This window comes from Copadichromis virginalis, linkage group LG6 (assembly GCF_057382275.1).
Source record: "Copadichromis virginalis isolate Kocher_CV1m ecotype Utaka linkage group LG6, C_Virginalis_male_GT1.1, whole genome shotgun sequence".
Classification (NCBI taxonomy): domain Eukaryota; kingdom Metazoa; phylum Chordata; class Actinopteri; order Cichliformes; family Cichlidae; genus Copadichromis; species Copadichromis virginalis.
Window position 1 is genome coordinate 39,572,880 of NC_140623.1, and position 23,732 is coordinate 39,596,611.

At 42.6% G+C, this 23,732-nt stretch overlaps 2 protein-coding genes across 3 annotated transcripts; both read left to right on the forward strand.

Moving 5' to 3' along the window:
- The first annotated feature begins 1,642 nt into the window (after positions 1 to 1,642).
- LOC146708467 (ras-related protein Rab-33B-like) lies at positions 1,643 to 5,721 on the forward strand. The gene is made up of 3 exons (XM_085460357.1): positions 1,643 to 2,011; positions 4,651 to 4,829; positions 4,918 to 5,721. Exons 1-3 carry the CDS (start codon positions 1,793 to 1,795, stop codon positions 5,243 to 5,245), a joined length of 726 nt encoding a protein of 241 aa, XP_085316483.1. The 5' UTR covers positions 1,643 to 1,792; the 3' UTR covers positions 5,246 to 5,721.
- A 1,956-nt stretch (positions 5,722 to 7,677) lies between these two features.
- On the forward strand, positions 7,678 to 22,785 carry mgarpb (mitochondria localized glutamic acid rich protein b). 2 transcript variants are annotated; one of them, XM_085460358.1, is made up of 7 exons: positions 7,678 to 9,419; positions 12,341 to 12,438; positions 14,203 to 14,275; positions 16,485 to 16,823; positions 18,397 to 19,188; positions 20,896 to 20,958; positions 21,249 to 21,303. In XM_085460358.1, exons 1-6 carry the CDS (start codon positions 9,347 to 9,349, stop codon positions 20,940 to 20,942), a joined length of 1,422 nt encoding a protein of 473 aa, XP_085316484.1. In that variant the 5' UTR covers positions 7,678 to 9,346; the 3' UTR covers positions 20,943 to 20,958; positions 21,249 to 21,303. The 2 variants fall into 2 exon arrangements, with proteins under 2 accessions (XP_085316484.1, XP_085316485.1); XM_085460359.1 differs by lacking the exon at positions 20,896 to 20,958 and having other exon boundaries at positions 21,249 to 22,785.
- The last annotated feature ends 947 nt before the right edge of the window (positions 22,786 to 23,732 follow it).

Below are 23,732 nucleotides of genomic sequence, written 5' to 3' on the forward strand. Positions count from 1 at the left end.
CAACACCAGGGGTTTCCCTTTTGTGTCAGCACTACCTCTTTATTTAGAGACAGTTCAGTGGTAACAAAGGTGATTTCGTACCTGTCACGAAGTAGGAAGGTGCAGGGTTTTTCCTGCACTTTAACCAACCAGGTTTGGCCTCGTACCAAATGAAATTCACCAGGACTGTGGTTTTAAAAAAACTGTTTGGCCAGTTCTTATTTTTTAAAAGCTGGTTTTAAGTTACTGAGTTTAAAGTACTTCTTTATCAAATGGCCAAAAATAACAGAACAACGCACGGACTTCTGTCAGATAACAGACTTTTATACTTCCTCTCTGTGCTGATCAGTGCTTACGTGTTGTAGGGAAAATCCCAGAATTAGGTCCTGGTACTTTATATCGGAGCCTTTCCCTGCTCACACAGGCATGATCACACTGTGTGCTTTAAAGGCTTTGCCCCTGTATTTGACAGAAATTTGTGCATTCACTTATGTTCAGCAAATCCTGCCTAACAAAACGGGATAAATCATTTTATAGCCACGCTGGTGACTTCCCTTGCTTGGGTAGTCTAAAATGTTTTATTTTGAAACCGCTTGTGAAGTTCAGGGTCAGTGGAACCCACTCCAACTGTCAGAGGGCAGGCGGCGCAGGCCAGTACAGAGAGAACGTTAATTTAAAATCACCAAATAGCCTAATATCCTTCACGAGCACACAGAGAACATTGAAAACCTGAACCTGAGATCCTCTTGGTGTGCGATGGCAGTGCTCCTACTGTAACAATAAAGATGATGGTAAAAGTATATCTGGTTACTAAGAGCTGAAAACCTTATTTTAGGGGAGGAAAAAAAAATCAGTATTTTTATTTTTTATAAATCATGTTTGATTGTTAATCTAAGCATGCAGTTTTTGGTTAATTATGAGTGAAAACCTGGTGTGGATGCTACCAGAAAAAGTCCTTTGAAAACACCTTTTTTTCCCCAAACACAAAAGTAGACCTTCTCTCTAATCCATCACGTTGGCACTGAAAACTTCCAAAGCACCAATTTAACTTAAAGCTGTGATTTTAATAAAGTTTTAATGTTTGTGCCCTTGTCAGTTACAACCAGGAAACCTGTGATTCTCACTAACCAGTGTTTGTTTTTCCTCTGCTATCCTAAAATTCCTATAAACTCTAGTAGTTTTTAAAATGTAGCCGTCTCCTGTCACAGAGTGAGGCTTCATCTCTGCACTCAGGTGGCACCACGGTTCATGCTGACCAAATCATCATGTACAATATAAAGTATAATTAAGCAGAAAAGAAGAAACAGAGCATTAAAGGGAACCACCAAACTTGATATATGAGTGGGAAGCAGGATGCGGAGTCACTTGGCGTCCCCACCAGGAGGGGGCAACATCGTGTTGAAGAGGTCAGCTGCAGTGAACGTGCGCGTCTTTATGTTCTGACCCCCCCCCAAAAAAAGATGACCTGTTATTTCTAGGAGATGGTATCACCATGTCCCGCGCTGTTGTGGATTAAAAACACTTAAAAGGGAAAGGAACTAAAAGCAGCCAATCACGTTAATGTGCCAGGAAGCTGAGACCCTGGATTCTCCACCCTCATCACCACAGTGAAACGCCGGGTCCTCCTCCTCACACCCACGCTGGGCAGCACTGTGAATAGTCTGCACGGAGTTGCTGGAAAGGTTTTCGAAACCAGCAGAAGATTTTGTGTTTGCAGAAGTTTTGGTCAGGGGAGGCTGCATCTTTGGAGACGCCGTTTGAAGCCAAGTGCGCATTTTCGCGCTTTGTTATTACCTTGAAGGACTCGGGCTACATGGATTCGTCTCTCGAGTTTTCCAGTTCTTTGGGTAGTGTTTCCTCACTGCTAACCCGCTGTCGAACATTTAAGGTGCTTGTGATTGGAGACTCCGGGGTGGGTAAAACCTGCCTCACCCACCGACTGTGCGCCGGGGAGTTTCCCTGCAGATCGGAGGCTACCATCGGCGTGGACTTCCGCGAAAGAGTGCTTGAAATCGATGGAGAGAAAATCAAGGTAACTGGTGATTATCATCCACCACTAAAAAGCTAGCATTAATGAACCCAGCTGGAGATATTTGCCCGAATAAGGGTTCTGAACGACAACTTTTACGCATAGCTAAAACTCTTATTTTGAAAATCCCCAAACAATTAAGTAACTTTTGGTTTGTTGAAGTTTTGGAAATAATTTCTGTGAGTTCATTTGTTTGTTTGTTTTTCAAATTACCCTCATGATAAAAGGAAAAACGGATAAGCACGTGTGAGCCGGGCTTCGATTCCTCGTGTTTATGTGTTGTTAAAACGTTTTTATCTCCTCTGTCCTGATGTTCTCAGGATCGCTGTTAATTAAGTGTCTACACTGCAGTGTGGCTCTGCTGCATTAACACACACTTATTTGTCCCAGACTGAACAACTGAAAAATTCTCTGGATGGCAGAAAATCAGCAGACCCGCTTGTGTTTGCAGACCTGTGTCAGCCTCTAAATCACTGCGAGCTTCCACAGCCACAAAAACACACATTAGATTTTTAGGCTGTAGTTAGGATGTGAAGAAAGTTTGTTTTGTTGAAATGAAAATCGAATCCGGTATTAACTAAAAATGTGAGTCTCAGTTGGTCTTTTGAAATGACCACATGATAGAGGAAGTGTGTCTGAGTGGTGACACAGGATTTGTAACCTTAGGTTATTTTTTCCCTTTTGCTTAGCGGTGCATTTAGTTACCAATGTCTGACACAGTTTAACAACAGCCCAGGATCTTAAACCGTAAGTTCGTGATCAAGTCAGTCGACAGAAGTTTTCTAGGTCCATCCAGTGCAGTCAAACCGTAAAATGGACATTCTTTCTAATGACCAGCGGGTGGCGACTCCTAAGATTCAATTGAACTGAAATTCAGTGATAATGAAAACCAGATAATCAGGATGAATCATTTATGTTTTAGTAATGTTTCTATAAGCGGCTCCAAAATAATTCAGAAGTGTTTCAGAGCTTTAGAGGCAGTTACTTCAGGTCCTGCCTCAAGCAGGTCTGTTCAGACTCCCAGCTCTATGGTAACAAGTAAAGACTAGATCCTGGTGGTGTGGGTAGTAAGCATATTTTAAATGTTGCCTTTGGAGTTTCAGAGCATAGATCTAATTACCTAAAATACTGAACTTCTGTACATGAGTGGCTCGTAAAGTGGTGACACATCAAGTCAAATATTTATCAAAAAGTTTCAGGAAGTAAACCCTTTCATATAGTTTATAAGAATATGCTTTAACGCCACCTGCTAATGCTGATTTGATCCAACAGTATTGTTCCTGGGATGCTTGCTTCTGTTTCAGGAGTCACTGGGATCAGGAGTGGCCAGAGTCCTCACCCCAAACTGACTCACTGACTGAGGCTAATGTGCTGACAACTGAATCAAAAAAGATTAGAAGATAAAAATATCACTGAACTCAAAATGTAATTTGGCATACATCAGGTCTAAAGTCTGATATGCACCACTGCTTAGGTTGCTGATGAAGCATCCATCTACTTTCATGTCACTGGGTCCAGGTCTTTGCAGCAGGAGTTTAAGCAGAGATGTCCAGAACTCGTTCACCTCCTTCCGCTCCTCTAGGTAGACCCTGACGTGCTTTTGAGCAATCTAAGAAGCAGAATCTCTCTATCGCATCCTGGATCTCCTCCAGTTCGACATGCCTGAAATATCTCGTGTAGCAGTTGGGAGGCATCTGGAGGCGCCCCTGTAGAAACTGAGCTCCTCACCCTGTCTCTAAGAGAAAACCAGCACTCCTCAGAGTGTCACTAACCACTCCTTATCGGTTATAGGTGTGGGCAAGAATATATTGACTGTAGCCAGATTGAGAAGGTCTGGTCCACAGGCCACGTCTAACCTTTGGGACCTGTTTGGTTTTGTCCGTTTGCAGCTCAGCCGCCATCTTGGTCCGAATCCAGACAGTTATTTGAAGCCCCTAAATGACTGAATGGGAAGACAACACATGCACACAGGTTTGCACCGTTATGGCTGCATCCCACAGGAGAACCGAACAAACAGCATGTTTTGTTTCCGGTTTAAAACTCTCGAAGAGCTGCGCATCCAATAAGTTACATTAATAAACTCACCACCATCTTTACTAAGATCACATGTAGAGGCGTGCAGTGCAATGGGATGACTGGCTAATGCATTTGCTGTTTCAGCTGTTGATTGGCTTTTAAAGGCCAAGGCCACCAACTTTGGCATTTCAGAGCTCCTCCACAGATTTCTGTTCGGGATTGTTTTTGGGTGCCATGTCTCCTGGTCTGCGTGCCCCTCTGTCAAGTTTCTTCCCTATTTTTGCATTAATGTAGTTATTTTTAATGTCTTTTCTGCAGACATGAGGACTGTATTTCTGAGGGGTCGGGGGGGGTCTGTTTTGAAACTTTGAATAAACGTTGACAAAGCCTTGAAGAGAAATTGTTGGTTTAAAAAAAAAAAACAGGATCGGCTTGTTTATTCCTTTTTTTTTTGGTTCCCTCTCAGAAATGACTCATGTCTCTGTGCATGTCACTGAGTTTAACGAATATCAACACTTCCTCACTGTTCCTTCCGTCCTTTTCCTCGTGCTTGTGCCAGCACCAGCTTTCAAGAAGAATCAACCTCTCACTTTCTTTCCTTTCTTACTTCCCCTCCTCACCATCAGCTCCAGCTGTGGGACACAGCCGGACAGGAGCGCTTTCGTAAATCCATGGTGCAACACTACTACCGTAACGTCCACGCGGTGCTCTTCATTTATGATGTCACCTCTCCTGCCAGCTTTAGCAGCCTGACTTCCTGGGTAGAAGAATGCCGGCAGCACTCCCTCGGCCAGGACATACCCAGGTACCTGCATCACTTCTCTGTGTGCAAAAGTGTTTGTTTAACTTGGACCAGACTCTTTGTGACGTTTCATTTCCTCGTCTCCTCTCAGATTCCTGGTGGGGAATAAGAGCGACCTCCGTGACCCCAAAAAGACTGACAGCCAGGTGAGCCAGGATCGGGCAATGAGCTTTTCCAAAGCCCACGGCATGATCTTCTTTGAGACATCTGCCAAGGATCCTCCAAAGAAAGGCACAAGTGGACAACAAGGTAGCAGGCAGGCACTGTATCAGCAGGATAATGTGGAGGACATCGTCACCGCTGTTAGCCTCAAGCTGAAGAGACAGAAGAAACTCCCGACAGCGAATTCCCTGGCGTACAGCGGCTCCTTTAAACTCGCTAACAAGAAGGCCGAGAAGGAGCCGATGACCTGCTGCTGAGAGCGAGGAGGACGAGGACATGCCAATCCAGTCACTCTCACACAGAACTTTAATATTTAAACTCTTAAAAATGCAAAACGTGCCACTCAGAAATTTAGTGTATATTTGTGATCTCAGTGTTTATAAAAGCTGCAAAATAAAATACTGTGAATGTAAACATGCAAGTGAGCTTTCGATGCAGTGACGCTGTTTGTTTTCAGCGTGTGTGGTCCCAGTGGCTGAGCTCAGGGTTTTCTCATTTCCCTGTTTTGTGCCTCCTTGTCTCCTCTTTCCTTCTTGTATCTCAGTGCCTACAGTGCGTCTCGAGGAGAGAGGAGGCTTTGCAGGAGCAGCTATGAGTGAGGAAGCACAGGTGTGTAATCGCCATCTGTGACGTATGCACAAATATGCAAACCACGGCAGGATGAGGACTCTATAAAAAGGTGTTTTATTTCTGTTTTTACGATGAATAAAATAATAAAAATGCATGATATTCACACATTGTTGTGACATTGTGCCCACTCTGCAAGTCGATTTAAAGCTAGAGAGATAATTTATCAGGAACTATGATACACGTCTCACAGATCGTGAACTATAACGATCTGCTTTCCCACATCACGTTTAATTCATGTAAAATAACAGCTCAGAAACAGGGCTGCGATTTACCAACATGGAGTAAATAGTCATGAAAATTTTGAGCCATGACTGTGGATTTAGAAAGTGTCAGGCGATTACTTCTCACACATAAATACAACATAATGCAATCGTCTACGAGCAGCTCAACTTTCGCAGAATTTAACAGAAAACCCTGTAACTCAGCAGCGCACTCAACTCCAAATGCTAAACTCCTACCTGGCACGAGTCACATTAAACTTACAGCTTCCTCAGCTGCTGTTATTCACTGACTCAGACTGAATGTGCACCCAGGAACTGATACCACAGATCCAACATGTCCAATATGACTGGATGCATTAAAGCAAGGCACATAGCTCTGAGAATGAGCTCTTTATCCGTATCAATCAGGGATGTAAACAGAGAACCAGCCAGTCAAAGGGTCCAGTCAAGAAAATGTGAAAATTGCAAAGCAGGAGGTCAACAGTTTTTGATTTTTACTTGTATTCTTGTTGGTCTAACAGCCTAGTGTAGTACACCAAAGTAAGCAAAAGATTAACTATTAAATCTGTTCCTTGTTCACCACAGAATTTCGTTCTTTTTCTTTTTTAAAGTGGGTCCATAAGAAATTTTCTGTAAATTAAAAAAAGAATTCAGGTTTTATTTATATGACCAAGTCCAGGTAATGAGCTTTTGTGTATTTATTACTCAAAGTGTAAACCCAAGGAGCGGTGCAGGTGTTTATTTGAGGCAGTACTGTGGTTTCAGTGGCCAAACTGGGCTGTAAGTTTGACACCGCTGGTCTGGATGCTCTTTCTGTGAGTTTCCTCGTTTTGGAAATTCCAGCTGCAAAGATGTGAGCCGTCTCTGGGATGTGATGGCACCAAAATATAACTCCAGGCTTTTGGAAAAACTGACTCTTAGTGTGATATTGTGCAACGTCTTTTCTTCCTACTGTCACACCCACCAACCCTGGCACTGTGCCTCCATCTACCATAATGAGTCACCGTGTCATTTGGTTCAATAATATTCAAAAGAAAGCAAACATCTCGGCTTCTGATTTCTCCAGTGCTTAAAAACTTTGAGTCAAATCATCCTGTGCCAGGGGTGTCAAACATGCAGCCCATCCAAGGGTCACAAAGTGAAATTTACTCAGTTAAAATTTACTCAAATAGTTCCAATGAGATGAGAAGAAGAAGGAGGCGTGAAAGCATTTGGACACTTTACTGGAAAAACAAAGACATTAAACGTGGCGGTTTTTGCCTTTCCTCTGAATCTGATTTGTGGTAAACATGTACAGACTCACTGAATGTGGAAAATAATACATATTTTTCTCAAGACATTTCAGGCTGTTTATAAACAGATGCTTCATTAAATGTTTTCAGAATATACTTCTTTATCACAGAAAGGTCAAATTAATTTTTATTGTTTTATCTAAATGGCTCTTTTCTGATAGATTCGATTAGTTAGAGGTTCTGGGGTAAAACTTCTTAAATGTAATCTTGTGGTGAGCTGGTCCTTTTCTCTGGAGGATAAAACATATTTAACACATATGTGATTCACTAAGTGTGTAATATGAGCTGGTGCTGTTTTGATGCATCACCATCTCATCCTGGCTGCCCGCGGACTCGGCAGCAGTCATGCTCGGGTCTTGTGCGTGATGTGGGCGTTGGAAAAGTGCATCACATGTGGTTTCACGACTTTGTCTAATTGATGATTCAGAGCTTGTCACATGATTAAGGACGTGCACACACGAAAGTATCACAGCTGTGCAACATTCAACAGCTCAGAAGTAGGCGTGTCTCTCTGAATGCAGGGAAGAGTGGAACCAGAGGAGAGGCTGCTTTCCTTAATCTGAGATTTTTAAGTAAAATCTTAATTGCTGTTTTTGTACGTTTACTGCACCTGTAAACTTACCAAAAGAAGCTCTATGAAGCTCCTGCAGGTGGTTCAAGAGAGGAAAGGCCTCCTGATAATTGGGGGTTTAGCTTGGAGCATGTAAACTTTGAACAGTTTTTAATGAGTTTTAAACTGGGGACTAAAAAATGACTTGGGAACTCAGTATGAAGCGAGTGTAGGGTCTGATGTTTTGCGGTTTAAAGCCCTACTACAACCTGTCTTTTCTAAGTCTTATAACACAATGTCCATTATATCAGAAAAATGCTAAGTCTGACTTTAATGAGATAATATTTTGGCACTTCTTGGTCTGACCTAACCAGCAATGTATGATGGTTGAACAGGAAACATCTCAGAGTAAAATTACTCACTTTATCTCAAATTTCCACTTCAGCTACAGGTTTAAGGCTTTGCCGCGACCCTGCACACTGTAAAGATTCAATCATTTTATTTTACTTACAAAAATAATACAAAGTAATTGCCACAAAAAGGCCAAGTACTATTAACTATAAGCTATTCCTATTTTTTTTTAAATTAAAAGCCTTTTTACAAAGTTTTTAATTATTGTAAATATTTTATGATTGCAAAGTTGTGACCTGTTTTTGATTCGTGTGTATTGTGCGTCAATGTAATTGATATATGCATACTTATATTTTTACAAATGTAAAACCTTACAATGGATGGAACAGCCAAATTATGTGGACTTTTTTGCATCTACGTTCTTGTGTCATTAACTTTTGTCTTCTCTCTTCTGTGCTTAGTGTTTTGTATTTATGTCATCTGTCTTCCTTCACGTCCTAACTGCTCACAGCATTTGGCCTTGCTGAATCTGCCTCTGCTGGAGGTCGCTTCCTACTAAAAGGGACTTCTTCCTCCCCGCCATCGCCAAGTGCTTATGGAGGATCAACTGGACACAGATGAGTTTTTCGCTTTAATATTGTGGTTTTTGTGATTTACACCTTTGAATATAAAGCACCTGTTGTTTTTGTGAGGTGGTACTAAATGAATAAAACCGAACATATTATGGGATGTTACACAGACCTTGCATATAAGTGATTACTGTCAGTTCAGGAGAAGTCAAACTTTGATAAAGTCTCACGTCCGCGTTGTGTTTTTATGGATGTCCAGATCTGAATTACAGGCCAGTCTTTTGTCCTTGACTCTGTCACTCCGTGCACACTCTGACAGAGATCGCATTACGCAACCAGAGCTGACGTTGTCATGCAACTGAACTAGAATGTGATGCGCTTAAAACCAGCCTGCGGGATCTCTCCTTCTCACAGTCACAGCTGAGAGAGAGGGCAGAATGATTTAATGAAGGAAGAGGGGGATTATATGATATATGGAGGTCAACATCTGCCTTAGAAGGATCCAAACACCAGGAGAAAATACAAATCACAGCTCTGCTCATTCTTTGGTGCTTCAGTTCCTGCTATTTGTGTTCTGTTAGATTCTCGTCTGCAGGGGGCGTGCTGGTGGAGCTGTCTGCTTTTGAATGGGGGTGTGCTCTGTTCCCATCAGCACTGGTAAGCAGCAGCTGAGCGCTTCCCATCATTTCGCTGTAAAACCTGCCGGAGAAAAACTCGCTTAGCTGCAGCTGATACCCGAGCAATCATGTTCTGCAGACGGGCATGGCAGAGAGTCGGGCCGCTGGCACGGAGGTCTTTCAAGCCGACACCCAGATACGGTGAGTCAGGACATTTAATGGGACTTTCCAGGAATTATTACTGTGGCGTTAATTAGAGTAATTAAGTAGAGTTTATAGAATAGTTGCGCTCGTTTATTTTCTGCTGCTGCCAGTTCAGTTTATTTTATTTTTTTTTAATGATTTTGTGGGTTGAGAAAGGGAAAAGTAAAAGTCCAATAAAGAGACGCACTTGCGGGCTTTCCAGTCGAGCTGCAGCAGTCTGATAAAGAAGGTGTGTGCTCTGGGAACACACAGAAGTGTACCACTTGAAATATTACATATTTCAACTTTGTTACAATAAATAATAACTAATCCAATATTTGAACAAAAATAACAATTAAAGGCGATTCTTTATGATGCATCTAAGGAGTGCAGACGATGAAATCACGTCCTAAATCCAGTTTATCTGGATAACAACGTTTATAACCTATTAGTGAACAAAACATCTGTTTTTCAGAATAATTATTTTTAAAATCTGAATCCAGAGAGCGTGCAATGACGGATATTTCAGACTGGCTCTGTTTTCACGCATGCCTGCCTGCCTGGCCCGGATCATCCTTTAGTTTGGGATCAGAGCTTTGTGGAATTCAGCCCGAGGCAAAGCTGCTGCTTCTGCTGCTGCTGCTTTAATTTCCTGCTGAGAAAGCTGTGGCAAAATGCTGCAAACCAGGCTACATCTGGCCACGATAGAAGGTTTTTGTGTTTTTGAACTTACAAGCAGGCAAAAAAAACCAAAAAACTAAACCCCAGAAGATGTGAAAGAAAGGAGGTGAATACTGCTGCTGCTTTCTAACTACACACCAGCTCGACACACTGCATCCTAAGTATGCAGCAGGTCCCTTCCTGTTTGACCATCATGTCCTCAGACATGTCTATCTTGTCTGCTGTTCCCTGACATGCGTGTCTATGTTTACAGGCTTGAACCCAGCAGCCAGGATTAAGTGATTACCTGTATAAATAACCTGTATAAGTAACCTGTCCCTGCACTGTGCTGCTGTGTCATTGGTATTAGAGCAGGAGGGAGGACAAACCTCAGCTCTGTTTTGGGTTTGTAATTCAGCGGAGCTGCAGTGAAACTTTGCACAGTGCTCTTAAATATAAAGTCAAAAACAGGGACAGCGAGTCGGCTTCGATAAAAGGTTGATGGGACGGTAAAAGCTGCAGCTTAGCACAAAGAGTGGGAAGAGGAGGGAAATGGTTCTGCCCAAAGATAAAAATAATCTAAAAGCATCTCTAAAGCTCACTGAAGCCATTTTTACAACTCACGCATGAACTCCAGACGATGCTGAAGAGTCACTTTAGGAAACAGATGTAGCATATAAATGTAAAAGGTCTGTATGATGGCCAGACATACTAGCAATGCTAGAAGAACCCTGGTTTAGTCAGACAGTTGCCTGCAGTCATGCAGGTTTAACAGGACATGACACAGACTTTGTGTTATATGCATATATCCTGTTGGGACTTTTATGTGTTTTCTCACTGTTTACTTTCACTCAAAACTACCATCAAAGGTTTAAGCTCTGAAAGCTCATTGGTTAAGTTTAGGCACTGAAGGAAAAGCATGTTTGGTTAGGTTCTGGCAGAACAGCTAAACAATTACATCAATTCAGTTTAAAGCTTTTTGAAGCCAATGAATGAGGCTGTAGATAGAGTTAAGCCTTAGTGCTTTCTGGGTTCACGGTGTCATTTCAGCTACTTTAAAGGGAACACATTATGCTTTTATTTTTTATCTCTAGTGCTCTACAAGAGTAGCTTTGCTTGATCCACGGTTCAAAACAATCCTTCCTTCCAGAGCTGTGTGCCTGATGTAAGCGATGTCCGCTTTCACTGACATCATCCAGAGCCAACAGTAGAAAATAGTTTGAAGCAGGCTGAAGCTTGAACTTTTGGTTCACAGGAATTGTTTTCACCTCATAATTTAAAACCTTAGTAAATAGTAATATGCACATCCACCGTTCTAACAGTTAATATATGACAGAAAATGTGCAAAAGCATAATGGATCTCATTTAAGATTTCAAAATGTGTCTAGGCCATTTGGCGCAGTTCTTCTGAACCTGTGAGAACAAAGTGACGTTTATAAGAGAAGCCTTTTTCTTGTATTATTATTAAACCAGTTTCAACCTTGTGAAAAGCAGTGGCTGGCGAGGTATGTGCTGGATGACAAAGAACAATCGATAAAGTTTAAATGTCAGTCAGTGGAAAAGTCAAAAGTGACAGGATGGGTTAGGATTTGCATGAACACACACAAACAAAGAGGGGTGAGATGTGCTGCACCCTGTGTTCTGTGACTGCACACTCTCACAGTGTGTGAGAGTGAGAGGTCCAGATAGGAAGAGATTAGATTGAGGCTGTGTGATTTTATTTATGCCAACCTGCTTGCACCACCTTTAAACACCAGCTGATCTTTTTGCAGCAGCACTCGTCACCAACACCACAGCAGCAGTCCTGATTTGTGCTAAATGACTATTCCATATGAATTTGAACCCATTGCTTTATGTTGTTTGTTTTGATGCAAATCTGAGATCATCATTCAGGAAGTCTTAGTGTTTGTGTAGTGTGTGTGTGCGTGTGTGCCGGGGGTTTAATTTAAGCAAAGATTCAGTGTTTGGCTTGGCTGCTGCTAAATCTTTCCATCTCCTCTGCTACAAATGACCGGGCTGTATTGTGTAACTGGATTAAGGGATGGAGACATGTTGACGCTGTTGATGCACTGTTCTTCGTGCCCGTCGTGCTTGTGATGGAGCGACAGTTTTCTGAACAAAATAAACTCACAAAGTATCAGAGCTGTAGTGGTTTCTATCCATGACTCTCCAGTATTAGTACTGATTCTCATTTTAAATGCACTTATGTGTGTTTATATAAATAAATGTCTTTATTACAAGCTCGCCGGATAACTGTACCCGTGTGTGTCTCTCCACAGCTCCAGTGCGACACATGGCCTTTGGTATTCCTGGAGGCTCCACCAACATGACGTACTTTGTTTTATGTGGCGGCGGCCTCACTGCTGCAGTTGTTTATGTGAGTATCAGATCAGGTTATAGGCGATGGTTTGTAAGTCCACATTTTCACCGTGTGTGTACTGTTTTTGACTGCTGTAAGCAGGTGTTACACATGGATTTTTCAGGTGAGGAACCTGAACTTGTGCTACAGCGTGGGCAAAAGAAAATCTTTGCGATCATTTGTATTAATATTCATTATTCGTGTTGTTTTCCTTTATATGAGCCGTGATCAGCTGCCCTGTGTGCTGCTGCTCTGAGGTTTACTTCTCTTTCTTGATTTAGACAAGGTAATTCAGTAATAAGCAGGTGTTATACACTGATTTTGCACTTTCTACTCCAGATGCCCATCCTGCTGCCACCACAAAGGGATTCATGTCTAAATTGAACACTGATGACTGCTAACATCAATCTAACCCAGTTTTTTTCAAACTTTTCCTCACATTTCGTTTCAAAAGCTGAAAAAGTTCATGCCTCACAGCCTGTATTTTTTTTAATCAGTAGTTAAACATAAACAAATCCATGTTAAATTTCACATAAATAGAGGTGCATGTCATCAGTGCAGTAGCATCATTAAATTAATTTATTTCCCCTTCGAAGAAAATCATTTTCACCTGGTTGTTCATGTCCGATCAGAGGTGCCCATCCCAGAGTATGAGAACCTACAAGAACCACTGCGTGCTCTGCACCTGGCTTACCTCATCACTGCAAAATGAGGTTAACCTGCACAAGACCACCTAGTACTACAGATTCACTGTAGTTAACATGAATTACAACATTACAAGTAACCTTTAAATTTAAGATGATCAAATAACACTTGTTGACCAATCCTTACCTTTGTCTGTTTCACGCTGTTTTTTTTATTCTTGGCTCTGTGTGATGTCACTGGGAGAGGATATCCCTAATATGGTCATCTCTGGCACACAAGTCACCTGCTGCTTAAACACGTGGTTTACAGGAGACAGAATAATTAAATATTACTGCTGCACACATTCTCAATGAGAATAAATGTATTAATTCACAAAGTTTAGCTAAACGTGCAGCAGTTATATTCAGTTATTTCGTTAAAGACTTGTCATGTGTTCAGGTGTGCAGAGATTTTGAACTAGTTGTTTACGTGAAGAAAGTTTTCCAAAAGGGAGGGGGTGGTGGGGTTAAGATAGAGGATGAACGGAGAGGTTCAAGGTCCAATACAAGATGACTGAGGATTATTTTGAAGTGTTAGTCATGCAAAGCTAGTGCAAGAATAGAAACACAGAGCTGGAAATGAAAGTAATTCATCCCCCTTTTTCTACTTTTCAATAAATTCGTGTTTTTCAGTGTTATACAGGAGTGTAAAAAAGGTCTGCTCTCTTTTTACATCTTCAAAGAAACAAAATCCTCTAGTGCGTTTTTTTAATACTCATTCAAAACCAGAACAACAAGCTGCTGTACTGGATATATGCAGTTACCTGGTAGTTTTACAGGCTTCTGTCCTTGCTGGTGCAAACTGGGAGCGATGCAGTCTGAAGCCAGGCTGGTCTGCAGACGTTACCACAGCTCAGACGCTGGACGGGACAAAAGAGGCTCTTTGTGCTTTTTGACAATCTCTCCCTTTTTGCTGCCATTGTTCGGTCAAATTTGTCACCCATTCACCGTCAGGCTCTTGGCAAAGCAAACAAGTGTGTCTGACTGTGTTGGTCCATGTTGGACAAAATGTCAGCTTGAGGTTGGATTTTGTTTCGTGCCGTTATCATTAGCTGTGTGCTGGAATGTAATGAGTACATGTCTGCTGTGTTTCTCTCAGGCATACAAGACGGTCAACGATGATACCGAGCGTTACGAGGAAAGACTCGCCAACATGGGCTCCACGGCAAAGGGTTAGCTACTTTCTCACACACAAACACACACACACACACTCAAAAACAAACACTGTTACCCACAACTCAGCTTTGTGAACATGACATTGTGCAAGCCGTACACGCTGCACAGACAAGACACACCGATTTCAACTTATGTGATCGCAGCTAAAGCAAGAGATGGTCTGATATGCAACTTAAAACACTAATTTCTTGTAAATTAAATGATTTTCAAACCTTCTATTTAACCAGTATGTGAAACTCAAGGATAGGCAGCACCAGCCTAGCTTGTTTTTGATAGTAGAAAAGCTGGAGATCCTACAGGAAACTCACACAGCCACAGTGAGAGAGTGCAAACTCCCCACAGAGCTCCCGTGTGTGGGTTCAAACACAGCGATGAATGAAGAGCCCCGAAACACCATCCATGACTGTAAAAGGACCGGTTTTATCAAAGAAATCCCTCACTGTGAGCCTCCTCTCTAAAACAGGTTAAAATGGTGCTACTTCAGCTTGTGCTATTAAGATTAAAATTCCCCAAGGTGTGACAGCCTGTCGGAGTCTGTAACTGTTTAATCGAAGACAGAGAAAGCAGGAAGGAAGAAGCGAATGTATTTCAGGGCTGATTCCAGCTTCACCAGCTGCACGGTAGACTGATCACTCTGAATGGCTTCATCGTGCCTGTCTGTTTTGATTTCTGTCTGCGCAATTTTTGTCTACTCAGCCCGGAGAGGCCATGGCGCTGTGCCCAGAGCCGTTAACTGTGCTGTAATGGTGCTAAGCAGCAGCTGTCAGTGGGTTAGTTGTGATCATGCAGCATTGAAGTGTTGTTTTCACTCCGAAATAAGAAGTCAAAGTGCTGCTGCTTACAGCGATGGAGAGGAAACCACCGCTGGTCTTTAAGGAGCTGAATGCACACATTAACCTGACGTGCTTTGCATCTATAACAAAGATGGGAAAGCTTTCCATAACATTTAGTGTGTTTAGGGGAGTTTTGACCATTCTTCCAGAAGTGCATTTCTGAGGTCAGACACCAATGATGGACGAGAAGGCCGACATCGCTGTGTTCATCCCAAAGGTGTTCTATCAGGTTGAGGTCAGGACTCTGTGCAGGCCAGTCAAGTTCTTCCACGCCAAACTCATCCATGCCGAGCCCAGTTCCTGAAAACAAGCCGTGCACCATAAACCCCCCTACACCAAACCTTACACTTGGCACAATGCAGTCAGACAAGTCAGACAGTTGGCAACTCGCTCTGTGATTTTTCTTGGCCTACCACTTGAATGCTGAGTTTGTCATTCCCAATCACTTCCACTTTGTTATAATGCCCCCATAGTATATAGTGCTTGATTTTATACACCTGTGGCCATGGAAGTGAGTGGAACACCTGAGCTCCGTGAGTAAATACGTTTGGCAAAATAGTCCAAGTTCCTTGAAAGGAACAGTATAGACTGAAAGATTGACGTAGTTTACAGGTTTGAAAGGTGGGAGTTAAACCTGCATTCTTTCTAATGGCCAGTAGGGGGTGAATTGTGTCGCTGTAAAAACCAGTACAGTAAACAAAAATGTGAGAAAAACAAAGCTACCGCTCACGTGATGTAAAACCTCAGAAAAAGCTTTCCAGCTGGGTTTATGTCATTATAGTACGATTGGTCTGTTAGAGGAAAATAAAAAAAATAAATAAGTGTATGATGTAAGGCCAGTCTAACTTATGAGTGACAACTCAGTACTCTACGCATGTGCTCTGTTTCCCAGTTAATGATACTGGTTTCAGAAATCTAATATGGCAACAGCCAAAAATGTCTATAATATTAGCTCAGATTTGGAGACTGAGACGTTAAACTTTATCTCTAAAGTGCTGACTGAAGTCGTGCTGAGCTTTGATTCTGACCTTTTCACTCCACAATCTTCAATAAGCAGTTATAGGAGTGGTAATAATATATTTCTGTCTTTCACTGACATGTTAGGATAAGGATTATCCTTCACTTTGCTCATGTTTACAGTTTTAACAGCAGCTATGTCACCTTTTAGTCCTCAAAGACCTAAAGTCTTGACCTTTAAGCCTCCTTTCTCTGCTACTGAAACCTGCATTAATAAAAGTGCACAGTTGCTTTCATCTTTAATCTCCAGAGGTTAACACTTTATTCAGGCACAGATAAAACAAGCATCATACAGCTAACATGTACTAGAGTGAAATCTTTCACGTGTTTCTCTTTCTGGCCTCTTACGCTGCAGCTTCTTCAGCAAAGGCAGCACCAGAGGCAGCTCCACCTGCAGTTGAGCCTGCACCGGTGGAGGAGGAAGCCCCTGCTGCTGAGGTCATCGCTGAGTCGGCCCCGGCTACTGCTGCTGCAGAACCTGTAGGAGAGACAGCTGCTGAACCTGTTGTGGAAGCTGCGTCTGAAGAAGCAGAAGCCGCCGCCGCCGTCTCTGAGGCGGTCGTTCCAGAGGCAGCAGCTGAGACGGCAGCTGAGTCAGCAGAGACGGAGGACGCCGCTCCACCTGTGGAGGCAGAGGTGGTTGCTGAAGTGGCTGTGGAGGCCCCAGCAGAGGAACCTGTGGCAGAAAACGCTGGTACGGCAGCAGTAGATCTCACTCCACCTGCTGAAGCCGAGGTGGCCCCTGCTGCAGAGGTGGCTGCTTAAACCTGTGATGGCTCGATAGTTCACCCAGTTGGATGTGCTCTGTCCCTCCTCCCTGCCCCAGAAAAACAGACTCATTTCATTTCAGCTCCCCTCCTTCCCTTAGCTCTCCTAATGCTTCACATCCAAAAACATCTGGAATTAGTCTGTGTGATTAGAGCCACTGTGGAAAATTATGTCTGTATAGAAAATCTATCACAAAAAGGAAGAAATCCAAATTATAATTTGGATACTGTACAGTACACGGGGTAAATATAATGGACAGAACTAAGTTGGTAATTAATGCTTTCGAAAAATCTGATTTTAAGTGCTCTTAAAACAGGACAGCCCTGTTTCTTGTTCCTTTCCAGCAGGTTTAGATGGTATTTTATGTGTTCAGCCATGTTTTCTTTCAACCTCTAAACTCACCGTGAAGAGTTACCTGAACCAGTTAGCTCTTTGTTAGCAGACTGCAGTGCTGGTCTTGTGTTCTCAAACTATAAAACAGTTTTTGCACAGAGTGAGACATGGTTAAAACTTCATTTCCTACTTTGTCTTCTTTTTTAAAAATCTCGTGCAGTAAGATGCTTTCTCATATTCATCATTACCACATATCCATATTATTCTTCTACAGCTACACCAGCCTGCACTCACTTTATTTGCCTGGCACACATTTCTATTTTGTTGCCAATTTGTTCCCTAAAAAATCAAAGTTCTCTTTTTGTTGCTGCTGTCTCTTTCCTCTTTTACAGAAAATGCATTCACCCTTATGTCCGTGCATTGAAAATGGTCTTTGGTACAGCTGTAATAAAGATTTTCTTTAGTCTCTCAGATGTTTTTGCTTGTCGCTCCACACCATTAATATTGTATTTGGAGTAGAAACACCTACTTCCTGTAGAAAAGCTCCTTATCCTGAAGAATCCCTGTGCTGTGTTCATGCTCCTGTCTGGCTTCAGCTCGACTGCCATCAAACTAAGAAGTTTTTCCAGCCTTCATAATTGATTTCACAGTATTTCCCACTCACAGAATAATGAGCAGAAAGAAACCTCTGTTAAAAAAATGCTGAAAAATAAACATAAATGCAAAAATAAACACATGGTTGCAAGTGCACAGAGGGGATATGACTAATACTTGTTTACGCTTGATTGTTTGAAAAAGAAATTCATCTGGAGAACAATATAAGAATGTGAATAAGGAATTAGTCAGTGTCTACAATACCAGAAAAGAGTATATTGCATTAAACCTGGGATTTGTAGTCTTCTGTAGAGTGCCTGAACCTGTGGTGACTGTAAAATATCCAGTTATAGATTCCTGGTCAAGGTAAGTTGAATTAATAGAAGATGTAAGAAATTATGTTTTTCATTCATAAAAATTAGTGAGAAGGCTTTAAATTCCATTTAGCGCAAAACTAAAGTAGATTTTAAAATGTTGGCATTGAAGTAAATCTGTTGATTTTTAACAGCTAGAAGGTTTTTCATCAAAACCTGTTTCTCAGCCATTACCTCATGTCTTTTTCCCTCCATCAGAGTCCGCACCAGAGCTGCTCACAGATGTTAAGCTCTTGACCGGCTCAACAGCTGAAATTGCCGCAGCTTCTGTTGGTGAGAAGGATCCGATGGAGACTGTCCAACAAACTGAAGGTGAAGGAAAGGGACACGAGGTGCTTGAAACAGAAGCTTTGGAAGAAGCCTCAGAGGCAGTGGCCAAGGAAGCATCTGAAGAGGGAGCAGTTGTAGAAGGTGAGGAGGAGGTGAAGTCTGGAGAGGGTGAGAAAAGTGCAGAAGATGCTCAGACTCCAGCTGCTGAAGAAGTGATAACGGAGGTGACATCTGCTCTGGCTGCAGCTGTGGACGAGGAGGCAGCGGCTGGATCTCATCCTGAAGAAACAACATCTCCAATGACCACTGTGGACGAGGCAGAGGCTGAAGTTCGACCTGCTCCTGAGGAGGCCATCGCTGCTGAAGATGTTGCTCCTGCTGAGGAGGCCACAGTCACCAGTGAAGCTGCCCCACTGGATGAGATTTCACCAGCTGACCAGGCAGCAGCTGAAACACCTGCAGAGGAGACAGCTGAAGCTGCTGTCAGCACGACTCAGCTGGCAGCAGCCTCCGCTGGAGCGGACCTAAAGGTTCTTTCAGTTGTAGAAGCAGAGCCTACATCAGGAGCTCCTGTGCATGAGGAGAAACCCTGCCACTCCTGCCACTCTGCTCCCTCAGCAGGAGAGGAGGTGGCGCCACCTGCTGCTGTAGGAGAGGAGTTGATCACTGATGGTGCTGTGGATACTTCACAAGAAGCCAAGGATGCAGCCTCAGCACAAAGTAAGAATAAAAACCCTCCACTTAAACACTGTTTCGGCTGAAATTCTGCATCATCTGTAGTATGTCCCAACCCGGTCTGAGAAGCAAGGGATCAACAGTGTAGTGAAACTGTGAAGTGAGAATTATTTACCACTTCACAAAGTTAAAACAGTATTGAAAGTATTAATATCAAATTGTAGTTTTGAAACAAATAGGTTTTAGTTTTACCTCAAAATGCAAAAATCAGACAAAAACTAAAATCCTAGGTTTTAGTTTAGTTTAGTTCTGCTCGAACAAAACTGAACAAACAAAAGACAAAGAGGAACCTGGAGTGCAGGATCTGTTGCTTTTAGCCTACTTTATCTTGTCAGGCAGCTTCTATTTTTGGGATTTCTCGGTAAAGCAGGTCTGCCAGCAGTCAGTCCTGGGCATGCACACAGTGAATCGGTTAATTCATGATTTAACAAGAGGGGGCAATTACTTTGTCAGGTAATGTCAGGTTGGTTTGGATACCATTTTTCCTTAATAAATGTAAAAATATAAAATCTGTATTTCATTGGGTTATCCTTGTCTGATGATCTGAAACAAAACAAATCAAACAAAAAAAAACAAAAAAAACCTAAGAAATCAAAAAGAGGAAAGATACTTTTTCACAGCACTGTAAATATTGGCTGATCACACGGCACAATAATAATAATTGCAAAGACACAAAAACAGCAGTGATGGTATATGAAATCAATGGTGATGTCATCATTTTTATTTGTATGTTTATGTAATATGTACATAAAAATAAGGATAAGTTGGTATGTTGACTTCATAGTTGTGTGACTTGAAGTGCAGCCACAGTGACACGGGGAGGAATTCAGTAGACTTACAGCTCTGTCTGGTGATATTTCTGTAGCACTTCCCTATCAAGTTGAACAAACAAGTTTTATCTTTTAGTATAAAAAGGTCTTGAACTTAGTTTGTAGTGTGTATTAATATATTTGCACTTTACTGCTGTTTAAGGATCAGGGAAAACGAGGAATTGTGACTATATGAAGAATAAAATATTGGGAAGTGAAACCCAAAACATCACACAAAAGAAAACAATTATCAAATTGTTAAAGTAAAACAGGAAACGGCCAAAAGGAAAGAACACTGAGACTAACACCAAACAAGATGGCATAAAAAAGGAAACACAAGAGATCAGAGGAGCTCGTGCAGAAACAAAGAGAGAGGGAAACAATGAGGGCGCTAGAAACACGAGAACCAAAGCAGAGCTCCAAGGAATGAAGATCAAAAAATCAAAACAGGAATCCAAAAATTCAACAAACACAAAAATCAAATCTCAAAGAAAAAAAGAAACTAACAACACAATCATTGGATAAATACAGGGAGTTATACTACGTTTAGATAAAGCTAAGATAAAAATAAAAAGAATCACCACAGGAAGGCAAAACCTCAGGTTCTCAGAGGTGAACAAGACCAAAGTTATGGCCATCAAAGCTGATGAACCTTCCCAGATGACCAAATACAACACATTATCAGTAAATAAATAAAGTAGTAGGTCACTCACTGGTTCCCTAACGGCCTCCTTGCCACTCATTCGTGAAAACTTTGTGAACTCCCCCAAACGCTAAATGTATCCCTGTTCGAGTTTGCCCTCGAAAACAAGCAAGCAAAGACAGCAGTAAAGCCTTTCTTGTATTAGGCTCTGACCAGATGTATTTCTGCCTGTATCCACAGAGACAAAGGAGTCTAACTGGACTGTAAAACGCTGCTCAGTCATGTAATTTTACAGTTAAGAAGGTAAAGCAGCACAGCTGTACACAGACCTAAAGAGAGCTAAATGGACAAATATGTACACATTTTAGCAGCTCACACTGTAACAGCTCCAGTGGGTCTCATAAACATTCACAGACACTTTTCTCTGCTTCAAATGTTAAAAGATAGTTCAAGCTGCACAGCTGTGAATTCAATATTTAAAATCCTATTTTTTAAACTGTAGAAAATGTGCACTGCAAAATCCTACAGTCATGTACACCGAGTGAATGCGTTTCTGTCTCCTTTAAGTTGAAGTTGTGCTTGTTTTCTTGCAGCCATGGAGGCGACGGTGGTGGTGATAGCCCAGTTGTGACGGGACAGACAGTGTGCCTTCCACAACACTCGCCTACCTGTCAACTAAGCCAGAGCGACCGGCAGAAAACAAAAAACATGAATAGAGGTAGTCGCAGGTGTAACCGACTCAAACGTCCTTTCTGAAATGTTATCAGAGTTGTCTTCTGTATTAGTGCTTGTGAGGTGATTCCTATCATGTCCTCTAGGTGCCACTGTTGCAAAACCTTTCATGATCAGCTGAGGCTTCTTTAAATCTTTCAGTAGGCAGTGGAAGTGGGTTACTGTAATACTGTGGTGTATTTTAGCACGGTGATAGACCACTTTTATAGACAATAAGTTTGCCAATGTGGACAAGAATTTTTAATGGGAGTTTAGGAAGCCAAAAAAACAAAAAAACAAAGCAACATACTAAACACAACACCATCGCATTAATCTAGCTAAGTGTAAACAGCAGTAAATACTAAATATTAAATTTTGTTGTGCAGCACGCAGGACAGACAGCGCACAATGTGCTTTGAAGTAGCAGCCAAGAAAGGTGTAATTTAAGTCTACGAACAGTGAACACGCGTGTGCACACCTGTGTGGATCAGCGCGCTTGTATTCAAATGGTTTCCCCATGTAATGGTCTGCAAGAGGATGTAGAGAGCCATAGCCCCGTCCCCCAGGGCATGAAGCAGGCATGGAGGAGATCCAGGCCCCAGACATCCAGAGGCCCCAGAGTGCGAGTGATAGGTTTGTAGCTTGAACCCATCCGCTGGAACGTTGGAGACAATATAATTACACTGCAAAGCAAGACACGAAGTAGGCAAAGTTCTTCATGTTTCTCGTGCACGGGAGAGACCGGACAGGCGCCGTTCCTTCGCTTGACCCCAGTTGCTCTCTCTCCCGTAACACTGCTCTTTTATTGAGGTTACATGAATATGAATAGGGTCATTAACATATAACATCTCACATAGGTATACATGTAAACAAAGAATAGTGTGTGTGTGTGTGTGTGTGTGTGTGTGTGTGTGTGTGTGTGTGTGTGTGTGTGTGTGTGTGTGTGTGTGTGTGTGTGTGTGTGTGACCCCATAAACGACTTCCTTAACCTGCTGGTCTGGAAAATCCAACAGTTCATCTAAACACAAAAGCACTTAGACTAGAACAGACGTAGCTACGTTAATCCTACCATAAAACAATAAAACAAGGTACGACCTCTCCATGCTCCTAGGATGTAGGTGTGCATTCCAGTGTGGAATACACACCAAGCCTTTGCAGCCTGCTAAAGATCACAGTCCTATCACAACACAATTGATTATACACCTCTAAGCATATATGGTTAAATATTTCTAAGCATAAATGACAATCAACAATACAAAACCTAACAGCGAGAGCCCAAGGAGGCCCACCGGAGGGGTATCCGTGCCACCCTCATGGGAAGGGCTGAGGATCCCCGACGAGGCGCCACCCAGTAGCCACCGAGCAGAAGCTAGAGGGGGCTGCACCGGCGTGCCCGCCGGCTCTGCCGGCAGCCAGCTGTGCCAGCTGTGCCAGAGTGAACCGAGCCGCAGGCCCAGAGGCCGGAGGCCCGAGGGCCCCCCGCACCCGGGGTATGTTGGATTTAGTCCTGATCGCAGTTTGACAGCCAGTGCTGTCCTCTGTCTGGGATTCCTAATTTTTATGGACAGGATTTCTGTGTGTAGGCAAGTAGTCTCCAGTTTTGTGGCCGCTTGATCTCAAGTGCTTTGAGTGCTCAAGCAGAGTAGAAAAGTGCTATATAAGAATCAGTCTATTTGCCATCTCATATCTGTTTTTATGGATGCTGTGGTTCTGTTGGCTTCATCAGGTGACAACCTCCAGCTCGCACTGGGGTGGTTCGCAGCTGAGTTTGAAGCAATGAGAATGAAAATGATCTCCTCTGAGCCTGGGTGGAGTGCTCACTCTGGGTGAGAGATGAGTTGTTGTGCCAAGTGAAAAAGTTTAAGTATCTCGGGGTCTTGTTCACAAGTGAAACGAACAGGAGACTGACAAACAGATCAGTGTTGCATCTGCAGTGTGGACACTGTACCGGTCTGTTGTGGTGAAGAAAGAGCTGAGCATGAAAATAAAGCTGTCCATTTACCAGTTACCAACCTTACCTATGGTCACAAGCTCAAGGTAGTGAATACAATGATGTAATCTCAAATACAAGTAATGGAAATTCCTCTAACTTAGAAATAGGGTGAAGAGCTCAGTCATTTATGAGTGTCTTAGATTAGAGCCGCTACCCCTCAGCATCGAAAGGAGCCAGCTGAAGTGATTCAAGCATCTGACTACGATACTTCCTGGGTGCCCTCTGGGTGAGGGCAGACCCAGCACACGCTGGAGAGATTATATCGCTCAGCTGGCTTGGACACATCTTGCTGTCGCCATAAATAAGGTGGAGGAGGTGCCTGGGTAGAGGGAGGTCTGGGCTTCTCTGCGTAAGCTGCTCCCCCACGATCCAA

Excerpts from the sequence above, each read along its gene's own strand:
- mgarpb (XM_085460358.1), top strand. The coding sequence starts at position 9,347 with ATGTTCTGCAGACGGGCATGGCAGAGAGTCGGGCCGCTGGCACGGAGG. Across the intron at positions 14,276-16,484 it reads CATGGGCTCCACGGCAAAGG|CTTCTTCAGCAAAGGCAGCA; the intron begins GTTAGCTACTTT and ends CTTACGCTGCAG. Across the intron at positions 19,189-20,895 it reads GGATGCAGCCTCAGCACAAA|AGACAAAGGAGTCTAACTGG; the intron begins GTAAGAATAAAA and ends CTGTATCCACAG.
- LOC146708467 (XM_085460357.1), top strand. The coding sequence starts at position 1,793 with ATGGATTCGTCTCTCGAGTTTTCCAGTTCTTTGGGTAGTGTTTCCTCA. Across the intron at positions 2,012-4,650 it reads TCGATGGAGAGAAAATCAAG|CTCCAGCTGTGGGACACAGC; the intron begins GTAACTGGTGAT and ends CCTCACCATCAG. Across the intron at positions 4,830-4,917 it reads CTCGGCCAGGACATACCCAG|ATTCCTGGTGGGGAATAAGA; the intron begins GTACCTGCATCA and ends GTCTCCTCTCAG.